Genomic DNA, 11059 nt, shown 5'->3' on the forward strand with positions numbered 1-11059 from the left:
TACAGGTTTATTGCCAAACCCTGTGCTCTCCATGTTGGCATCCAGGACAGTGGTCCTTATCAGGCCCAATCCAATGCTATCCTTGAAAAAGTGTTCATATCTATTACCAAGGTAAGTGGACCAGGAAACAAGGAAAATTCACATGCGGAATTGCCCTGTAGGGTAGAGGCGACCAGAGAACAAAGTATGTGTAAGGATAAGAATAGGAAGGGGTGTTCTTTCATATTTGGATTGTCCAAGTAGCTATAAGGAGAACTTAATTTTCTCGGGGAAATGTAAGTCAAGTTCATATTCTTCTGAATTTTGGATGCAGCAGCAGCTACCACCACCCCACCCCGCCACCACGCTTGACATCTACCCTTAATCACAATTTTTGAATTTTATTTTTTTTGCATTCAGCCTCTATCATTACCTAGATATATAAAAAGATAGGGTGGTCCTGATAGTCCATGAAGCTTAGGTTTTTAGTATCAATAAAGTATTGCTTGAGCCACTGTGCTTATAACTCCTGTGCTAGTTAAAGGAATTTGATGAAAAGGTTGTGGGGAACTGGGGTGTTCTGACTCTGGCCATCCATCTGCAGTACCCTGATGAGAGCAGGCTGGAGGGCCTGTCAAAGCAACTGGATTGGGATGTCCGAAAAATCCAATGCTGGTTTCGCCATCGAAGAAATCAGGACAAGCCCCCAACGCTCACTAAATTCTGTGAAAGCATGTAGGTGTGCAGAGGGAGGGGGGGATGAGGAGGAGGCTGGGGATATGGCAGGGCTGAGGTTTTCCTGTAAAAGTTATTTCTGTTGTTAGCGCAGCTGTCATTGGATGTGGAGGGCTCACTCTATTTTAAGACGAGAACTGGAAGACTGGTCACCCTAGTTTCTTGAACATGTTTGACATTGCACTAAATGTAATTCCATTTTGTCCCCCATCCCAAATCAATTGGGAGAGAATTCTCTTAATGGCATTTAAGTAGGTAGATATACCCACCCTTGTACATTTTGATAGAGATAATACCAACCTGCTGTAAATTTTTATGGGTAAAATTTTTTTCAAAGGAAAATACACCATTTCATTGAGTTTTTATTAATTATCCTCTAGATACAGAGCATCATATCGGTCATTGTTGTGCAGAGAAAATGATTGACACAATCATCAGGGCATTTGCTAGAAAGAAAAATTGAACACATGCAGGATTAAAGTCATTGTACACTTGTGACAGTGCACTTTAAACAGAGGCTGGAATAAGTCTCTCTGTTTGGCTTTGTAGGTAACAGTATTTGCTGCCTCACCCCCAAATCCGCTATCTTGACTCTCATATCCTCAAAAACTTTCTTTCGAGTGCCATCTGTGTAACTGCTACTGTTTCTCCCATTTAGGTGGAGATTCACTTTTTATTTATGCATATTCAGCTATGGAATTAGCAGAATTTGGTCGGTGAGTCTCAATTTTTCCCTGCTTCACTGGTTGAGTTCTAGACATGCCTAGTTCTCTAGAGATTAGAATTGAATACCTTTTGTTGTTATTGTTGAATACCTTTAGATCTTTATCTTTCCCTGCATTTTTTTCTTGTACAGTGGCTTTCACCCAGGTTTGTTTGTTTTTTTCACCCAGGTTTTTAATCTTAAGTAGATCAATGCTTCAGGATTCTTTCTTCCCAAAAATAATGTTAATAGCAGTAGTATTAATAAATGAGCATAACAGTAGATCTTTATGCGCAATAACTAAATCACTGTAGCAATTGGTATTTTATAAAGTACATGACACAGATTCTGTTCTTCAAAGAGGAGACAGTTGCAGTCACGGAAACAACTTTTTTACTTGAGTAGAACAGGCTTTTAAAAAGCCTTTCCTGTATCAGTGTCAGAGGAGAGTTTTAGGCTTTCTGAGTCCTGGTTTCATGTGGGATAGTGGGGTCCGTGTTGAGCTGCTGAACCACAAGGTCAGCAGTTGGAACTACCAACCATTTCTGAGGGACAGGGCAGTTTGGAAAGCCACCAGGGCAGTGTTCTCCTCCGCCACTGGGAGCTGTAATCAGCTCCATAGCAGGGAGTTGTTCATGTATGGTTTTGTTTCCTCACTGTGCTACACAAATTTTCTCTCAAGTGTAGAAGTGAGTCTTCAAAATACATGAAGCGGAAACAGCCAGAGTTAAGAGAATAGACAAACACTTGTGGTAGGAGGTTTTAATGTTCTTTTCTCAGTAATTAAATAACTAAACACTCTTATACATACACACAATCACTACAAACTGTTCAAGTGCACAAGGCTGTATGCTTGGGCGATAAAATAAGTCAGTAAATTTCAAAAGATAGGAATCCTACAGAATGTGTTCTGACCATAATAAAAATCAACCAGAAATCAAAAACATATTGAGGAGATATTTGAAAGTTAAACAGCACTCTTCTAAGTAAGTCATGAATCAAAGAAAAAACCAAAAAGGAAATTTAAAATGTTTTCGTAGAATAATATAAATGGAACACATCAAAAATTTTAGATGAAGAGGAAACAGTTAAAGCAAGCTGGAAGGGAGTATATAGCTTTAAAATGATTATATTAAAAAAGCAGAAAGTTTTAAAATCAGTAATTAAAGTTTCTACTTTAAGATCTGGAAAAAGAAGAGCAAAGTTAGCTAAAGGAATGAAATAGTAAAAAAAGGAGAGTATATATAGGCATGAGATACACAAGAGAAGAAATTAATAAAGCCAAGTATTGGCTTTGCAATTAAACTTTATAAGCCTCTAGCAAAACTGATATAAAAAAACAAATTATATTAACAGGGAAAAAGATTGTAATTACAGATCTTCTTGGCATTGAAAAGATAGTAAAACAATATTATGAACAAATTAATGTAATAGATTTTAACACTTAGACGACATGGAGAAATCCTTTAAAAGGATAATTGATTAGTAAACTTCTTCAGTTTGATTGTTTTTTTAAAAAGACATGGACATTCCATTAGACTAATACTTCTGACTTTTGAGCCTAAGGGTTGGCATGGAAATCTCTCTTTGATTGTCAAGTAGGATCACATCTTCTTGTCTCTACATTTCTTTTATTGGATGTTAGTGATGTTTCCTAAAACTACTAGACCTCTCTTTTCTCATGGTTATTTCATCTGTACTACCACTTTCTTGTTCTAGAGGGGAAATCTAGCCAGTTATGGATCCTTTGTGCAAGCTTTCAGAAGCAGGTGGCCAGACCTTTCTTCTGAGATACCTCTTGGTAGAGTTGCACTGCCATCCATTTGGCTAGTAGCCAAGTGCTTGCTGATCCTTCAGGGAGTTCTAAAATCTAGTAAAGGCGATTCCTTCTTATTCCCATTCTCTTTTGCCCTCAACCTAAACAAAAGGGGGTTCTATCTAGGGTAGCGTTCGACCAGGTGAGGAACATGGAGGCTGACCGGAATTCTCTCTCTCTCAGACCCCTTGGTTCTGGGACACCCGGCAGTGCTGGCACAGCTATCCATATCAGGTAGGCTCCGAGCCCTTTCAATCGGTGGGGCGGGGTGTGTGTGTAAGGTGGGTTAAGGAAAGTGGATGCCAGTCTCAGGACAGGTGTTCTTAAAGGATTATGGGCTAAATTTCTTTGAGTCCTATTTCTAGATTGTCTTTTTTTGTTGTTGTGGGGGGGGAACTATGGCAATAAACTCCAGTGATCTTTCAGTCCCAGAGTCTTTTTTTATTCACTCTAATTGGATTGGAGATGGGGTGGGCACTTAATGAGGTGCTCCTGGTTTAGTGTCCCTTTTGAATCAAGAGTAACTTGATATCCCTTTAGAGCAGGCTTGGGGAACCTTTTCCAAGGACCATTTGAATATTTATAGCATTATTCATAGGCCATACTGGACATTTAATGAACTCACCCCTGCTGGCCCTGGAATGGCTTCTCTTTGATGAGGCATGAGATCTTAGCTGGTGTTGATGATATTGAGGGCCTTATATTACAGCCTGAGTTCCCCATCCCTGCCTTAGAGTATCTAAGTTCTAATATAAACTAGAAATACTGTCAGGGAACTGCTAAAAGGGTTAAAGGTCGAAAGGCTTCAGTGTATCTAATCCCCTGCAAAGCACTGATTTCCCAGGATTCTAGACACACTGATTTTTTTGCTTGTGTCATAATATGTGTTAACTTCTCTGAAAGATGAAAGCCTGAGATGTCTATGAAGGTGGGCCAAGGGCAGAGGGCTGAGTCCCCACATCAACCCAAAGTCTCTGTCTCCGGTGGATTTTGGGAGGTGGTGGGGAAGAAGGATGTCATTTTGGGTTAGATCTTTCAAAAAAGATAGGTAGTCTCTTTGACTAGCTGGAGTAGTCAAATGTTTAACTCCTTTTTTCTTTTTTCCAGCCTCTCACAAGTGGGCTTTATTACTATTATATCATGGAATTGGCCTTCTACTGGTCTCTTATGTTTTCTCAGTTTACAGACATTAAAAGAAAGGTAAGGACCCCGGCTGCCTTAACTCTCTAATAATTGCTTCCTTTCTAGCAACCACTTTTGTGATGGGATTTTCTGCTCTAACCGAAAGAGGGACGAAATAGGTTAGGAGTCATCCGCTCTTTGTAATGTTCCCAGAAATTAGTCTTAATAGAGTCTATTGGAGGCGTTCAAGACAACCCAGACTGAACATTATTAGCCAGGAGTGAAGCATGCCCTTTTCCATAGTCTTCTCCAGTGGACTTACACATGTCAAAGGCTAAGAAACTAGGTCGAACTTGGGATTAGCCAGATCTGGTTCAGAAAAGGGTCTGCTTCCAGGATGGCTGTACCTGCCTTTGTCTGCCCTCGGAGACTCTCACTCTGTTCGCCCTTCTTGTTGGCCCCGCTTCTCAAAGAATGCCAGCTTTAAGGAGTTGTAACTAATTTAATTTATCCTCTTCCTGCCATTGTTTAGGAAACAGGATTCAAAGAAGTGAATTGCCTTGGCCACATAGTGACAGAGTTTAAAGTGACTTCCCGGTTTTTCATAACCAGATAGAAAGGGTAGAATCTGTACCTTCTCATTACTATCCACCGGACATAGTATGTGGAGTGGTTCCGGCCACGCTGACCCTGAGTCGTTGTGAACTTGTGGTTGTCTTTGGTAAAGAAACCCTCATTAGCATTTCTTGAAATGAATCTGGGTCATTAGTTGCTATTTAACCGAGGGCTTAATACTTAATTCAGAAACGTTTCGCCCTCTCTGGTCATGAAATGCAGCTTCCCCTACTTGGTAAAATTTTATAATAATATGTTTTTAAATCGAATGTAAGTTATAAAACATAACAATAGAATATATACCTGTGAGCCACTTAGGAATTAAGCTACATTAACACCATTGTATCCGCCTGTGGGGAGCCCAGACTTTTTCATCCTTCTGTCTCTGACGCAAATTCACCTGTTCCCTCTACTTTGTGTTTTATAACTCAGGTTGAAATTGCCCCAGGTCCAAACTGAGCTTTAAATCTGAAAGTAGCAGTGCTTCCATGAATACAGATTTATTAGCTACTGTGCATTCCTTCTGAATATTTTTTGAAAGGCATTCGCTTTGCACTGCTACAAATCTCTCCTTTCTGTTACAACCCTTTGGCAAAAATGTCTTTCATCAGAGCAGAAAGGCTCTCTGAGGGCTTGTCTGTGCTGAGGCCACCTGGAAACCGTTATCCCCAAGGATGAACTCTGCCCCCACATCCCGCATGACCTGCGTCTACCAAAGAAAGAGGGCTCTGTAGGTCAGAGGCTCAGTAGGGAGTGATGGCTTACATTTTAGGCAGTCAAGAGCAAAAGGCCAGTTTGAAGGAATGGGCTCTGACCAGAGATCATTCAGAGTTAGCTGGCAGCCCTGGCACCGTGCCTTTACTTGCCTCTCTGATGTCCATTCCTTCCTAGGACTTCTTGATCATGTTTGTGCATCACTTGGCCACCATTGGGCTCATCACCTTCTCCTACATCAACAACATGGTCCGAGTGGGAACTCTGGTCATGTGTCTACATGATTCCTCAGACATCTTGCTGGAGGTAAGACACAGCCCTATCTTTCTCATACCTCTTTCTCTCCTTCCCAGCGTCCCAGCGTCAAATCTCCTATTTCTTTTCCTAGGCAGCCAAGCTGGCCAATTATGCCAAGTATCAGAGGCTCTGTGATACCCTTTTTGTGATCTTCAGTGCTGTGTTTGTGGTTACTCGTCTGGGGATCTATCCATTCTGGTAAGTGCCCGAACTGTTGCACTGTGATAGGTGTGTGGCTCATGAATTCTTCTGGCAGTTTAGGGAAGAGAACTCCACAAACCCCGTGACCCTGCTTGTCTTGGCCCTGGCCTGAGCCTGGATGAACTCATAACAAGAGCACAGCTGCTCCGCTCAGTATTTCTAGCAAGGTTGTGATCCAGACTCAGAGTCCCGACTCTATTTGCTTCTGTCATTCCTGACTCATCTTTGAGGAGTAGTTCTCATTTTATGCCAGAGTTTCAGTTTTTGCCTTTGGGAGGTAGAGTGGGGCGCCGTCCTTTGTACTGATCAAGGAGAAAGATGAAGCTTTTACAAGTTAAGAAACTCAAAGGGGCAGTCTAATCTGCCCTATATATAGGATTGCTATGAGCCAGAATCAGCTCAATGTCAGGGAGTTCTAATTTGTTTCTGTACTAAATTTTGTACACAAAATTCTCAGATTCTCCTTTACCTGTATCCCTATTCTACACCCTCTTCAATATCCTGGCCAACTCTCTTTCTCTGTCTCTCTCTCTCTCTCTCTCTCTCTCTCTCTCTCTCTCTCTCTCTCTCTCTCTCTCTCTCTCTCTTTTCCCCCTCTTCCCCTCCCACCCTCCTTCCATCATAGCATTATGATCCTGCTGCTGTCCCAATTTTGTGAGTTCTGGATATTTAAAGTAACTGATAAGACTTACTACATCAGTTCTGAATATTCAGCTGTCTCCCCTTGTCCTTAAAGAGCAAAGAGCCCCAGTGGCATAGTGATTACAGGCTAATGAGAAAGGTGAACCTTTCTGCGCTCTCAAAGATCCTCGGGAAAGAGCTCTGCCCTATCGGGTCACTATCAGTCAGAATCGACTCAATGTCAATCACTGGTGGTCCCTAAAGATAGAAAATGCCATAGGCTTCCTTCCCCGATTCCTTTTTCACTATGGATGAACTTAACTGGTGCAAGATAGGAGGGGAAATACACACAGGCCTATTTCCAAGGGAACATTCCCAGTCTACTTGGATTTGACTCTAGAATCTGACCTTTGACTTCACTCTTCCAGGATTCTGAATACGACCCTCTTTGAGAGTTGGGAAATTATCGGACCCTATCCCTCCTGGTGGCTCTTCAATGGCCTTCTCCTGACCCTACAGGTTCTGCATGTCATCTGGTCCTACCTAATTGTGAGAATTGCTTTCAAGGCCTTGGTCCGAGGAAAGGTAAAGATGAACAGTGTTGTCTGTCTTTGGGCTTTGTGTGGGAAGCCAGTAGACCATCTCTCTCCATCTCACATGGGAAGCTTCGGTTAAGAACCAGGCTAAACAAAAAACTTAGGGCTACAGATTTTTCTCCGGATTTATCTAAGACATGACTTGGCTATCAAAGGAATGGCACCCTGCCCCGTAAGGAATGGCTGCAAATTTAAGAGCAAATATGGTCAAGCATTTGGGAGACAGCCTCAGCTGTTTTGCAGCCCTTACCTACAATGTGTTTTCACTTGTTAGCATGGGAACTTTGTTTCGAAGGAAATCATTTGCATAACTGCAAGGTTTTAACTCTGTGACAGCAGAGCTGTTAGGTTGACTTAACAGGCATGGTAGTCCACAAGCCACCTCAAGGTGACCACACTGTCATGTTTCAAGGAACTAAACACCTGCCTCACCCCATTGTTCTATGAGGCAAGGGTCTAGGCAAGGTAGCTAGCTTTTCAAGTACCCATTTTGTATCAGAAGACCTCCCCCTTCCCTCAAGAAAAAAGATGCTGTATGATAAAACTAACAGTTGGATTCTGCAAGTTCAGAAGCAGTTGAACTGTGCTTGACCCAAGAGCTGGGGGCTTTGGCCTTCAGTGATACAGAGTGCCAGGGCGAAGAGGGTCTACTAGAAGGGGGCACTGGTTCTAAGGCAAAAGGGTGCTCTCTTGTGTCCTCATTCCTTCTGACTGCGATGGATTTCAGAACTTGCCTGTGCATCTTGCTGTAGCTACCAGACATCCCTGTCTCCCTGCTTTTCTTTTCTGACCAGGTGACCTCCCCGGAAGGATTAGACCCAGGCTCTGTACTCTCCACTCTTTTCTCACCTCCTCCCTTTTCTCTCTGCCTGGCGGGAACTGGACAGGTTCATCTCTTGCATGTAAGTGCATCTGTGCTTCTAGTGTTCAGGGAAGCATGTCTGTCTGGATGTGGTCCTCTTCCTTTCTGCTCTCCTTCCTGCCTCCTGTTTGTCTTAGAGCAGGCCCTCTCACCTGACCTTGTTGACTTCCAGATTCTCTTCCTCGATTTGAGATAAGTTGAGACTTTGCAAGCCTCCATTTCTGTACTGTAAATCTTAGGAGCCCTGGTAGCACTGTCTGGTAACCGCAAGATCAGTGACTCAAACCCAACAGCTGCTCTGTGGGAGAAAGATGAGGCTGTCTGCTCCCATAAAGACTTAAAAGCTTCGAAAGCTCTGTATCAGTGGTTCACAACTTGTGGGTCGCGACTCCTTTGGGGGTCAAACGACCCCTTCACAGGGCTTGCCTGATTCATAACAGTAGCAAAATTACAGTGCTGAAGTAGCAACAAAAATAATGTTACAGTTAGGGGGGGTCACCACAACATGAGGAACTGTATTAAAGGGTCACAGCATTAGGAAGGTTGAGAACCACTGCTCTATATAGAATTGGAATCAAGTCAACGGCTTGTGAGTTAGTTACCTTAAATCTACAGATACTGCCCCCTGGTGGAAATGTGCTAAAGATCAAGTAACCAATAACATCTCCATTCAGAGGCTTCGGATCTCAGCGCTAATCCAAAGCTAATGGTCCCCTCCTTGGCAACAGTATTTGTAGCTTTGCTCTCTTTTCAACATAACACCCCTCCTTCTGCAGACTGTGGTAGAGAATTAAGACTGTTTTTCCATATTAATACAAGATAGTTTGGATTGGGGAATCACTCTTCTAAGACAAACTCTTTATTTGGAAAGACGAAATAAAAAGCTGAGGTGAGAATTCACAACTGGTGGCATGATCGGGCCCAGGAGTTCTCCTAACCATACCATGTACAGTAGTATCTCAGGGATGTTGAAGCTGCACAAGAGAAGTGAACACCCTACTGTTGGGAAAGGGGAAACTGGAGAAAGGGTGTCGAGGGCTGTAGCAATGGCTGAGCAGAGAATAGTCAGCTACTGAAAGAGAACCCAAATTGAGTCCATTTTGGTGTAAAGCCAAGTTCAGGATACCCACTAAGACTAACTGCAGGGGCAACAATGCAGGCATCCTCCGTGTCGGCCTTTTCTCTGCATTGATTGAGGAGGACGAAGAGAAGGTGCGAGGAGTTCCCTTCAAGGCTAGACTGAAGACTCTGGGCATATCTCTTAGGCTGGTCCTGAAAAAGACACCCCGCCTCCAAAGCAGCTCCAGGTCCATAGAAAGGCCGATCCGAGGTGACATGAGACCATCAGAACACAGGCAGAGGGAGTGCAGACGGCACCAGGAAGTAGGCCAGAGCACGGGCAGAACCCAGACATAGGCTGTGTGGGCTCAGTCTTTCTTAGAGTAAGGAGCTCCAGAAAAACTTGGTCCTTAACTTTTCTGCCTTTGGTCCCAACCCACCCAGGTGTCTAAGGATGACCGCAGTGATGTGGAGAGCAGCTCCGAGGAAGACGACGTGACCACCAGCACAAAACGCCCCTGTGGCAGCAGCTCCCGCAATGGTGCCAATCGGGTGAATGGTCACATGGGAGGCAGCTACTGGGCTGAAGAGTGAGACAGTTGGTATGGGGACTTTGGCACACAGGAACTTGCAGGGCCACCGGCCGCCTACTCTTCTCAGGCCTCCCCTCACCTTGACCAGGGGAACTCCAAGCACTGAGGAGAATCAAGCAAATCTTTTCACTTAAAACAAAAACAACTCTGCCATTTTGTATTTAATAGCCTCCAGTCCTTTTAGTAATGTTATTTGGAGGGTGGGGGGGTGGGTTGGTGTGTGTGTGTGTGTGTGTGTGTGTGTGAGAGAGAGAGAGAGAGAGAGAGAGAGAGAGAGAGAGAGAGAGAGAGAAGTTCATTGCCTGTCTAGGGGCAGATTTCTGGACTGGTTCCCCTGGGCTTTGAGTGGTCCCCATTGCCCTAACCTCAGCCCCGGATTCTATCTGCATCCTGAACAATGCTGGCTTGGGACTAGCCCCTCCCTATTGCCTATGGACCGTCTGAATGAAACAGCCAAGGTCAGCTTCAGGTTTCTGCACTGTTTCTCCCTCGGAACTGGAGCCTGTCACATGATGAAGTTGTATAGAAACAGAGAATCATGGATGGATGGCCAAACTGCTGTGACCCCTAGCTGGACCCCCTGCCTACCATGTGGTAGTGACAGGGACAGCTGCTGAGACCCTGCTTCTTTACTCAATGGTACACAGGGAGAGGGGGTGGGACAAGTGCGGGCAAGGGGAAGACAACAGCCACTGGGTGAGCTGTGAACGGTTTTATACTGTTGTTTACTCTTCTGTGATTAAAAGTGCTTCAACCTTCCTGTAGTGTCTCAAACTCTCTTTCCCCCAATTTCCTAAGCACATATGCTGAGTAAGAGTCTTTTCAAAGGTCTGGTTCTAGAAGCACTGCCTATACACATTTTTCTTCTGGAATGCATGCTGACGAAAGTCAGCCAGAGAGCCTACATTAAAGGGGTTTTGTTTTTAAAGGAAAGGTAAACATATATAGTCACTTTTTCTTTGAGCCCTAAGATGTAGGCTCTCACAAGGAAAACCACTGGGCAAGTGTGACTATGTCTATCATGTCTATCAAAAGACTGCTTAAAGAGCTTGTAGTTTGATGGATGTTTTTCTTGTTTGACCAAATCCAGATACTGCCCTTAAACATGGTAGGTTGAGTTTCATGATTGTGAGCAGATACCTCTCG

At 43.7% G+C, this 11059-nt stretch overlaps 1 protein-coding gene across 2 annotated transcripts in view; it reads left to right on the forward strand.

Annotated features, from left to right (window-relative positions):
- CERS5 (ceramide synthase 5) overlaps positions 1-10666 on the forward strand; it is a 55746-nt gene extending 45080 nt beyond the window's left edge. Inside the window, exons 2-10 of one of the 2 annotated variants that reach the window (XM_075551704.1) lie at positions 6-111; positions 584-714; positions 1373-1430; positions 3417-3467; positions 4341-4433; positions 5862-5990; positions 6073-6179; positions 7232-7394; positions 8199-8432. In XM_075551704.1, the coding sequence (XP_075407819.1) occupies positions 6-111; positions 584-714; positions 1373-1430; positions 3417-3467; positions 4341-4433; positions 5862-5990; positions 6073-6179; positions 7232-7394; positions 8199-8417 (1057 nt within the window). In that variant the 3' untranslated portion in view covers positions 8418-8432. Of the gene's footprint in view, positions 1-5; positions 112-583; positions 715-1372; positions 1431-3416; positions 3468-4340; positions 4434-5861; positions 5991-6072; positions 6180-7231; positions 7395-8198; positions 8433-9764 lie in introns of those variants that run through there. The other variant, XM_075551703.1, reaches the window with a different exon arrangement.
- The last annotated feature ends 393 nt before the right edge of the window (positions 10667-11059 follow it).

Source organism: Tenrec ecaudatus, chromosome 6 (genome assembly GCF_050624435.1).
Source record: "Tenrec ecaudatus isolate mTenEca1 chromosome 6, mTenEca1.hap1, whole genome shotgun sequence".
Lineage (NCBI taxonomy): Eukaryota > Metazoa > Chordata > Mammalia > Afrosoricida > Tenrecidae > Tenrec > Tenrec ecaudatus.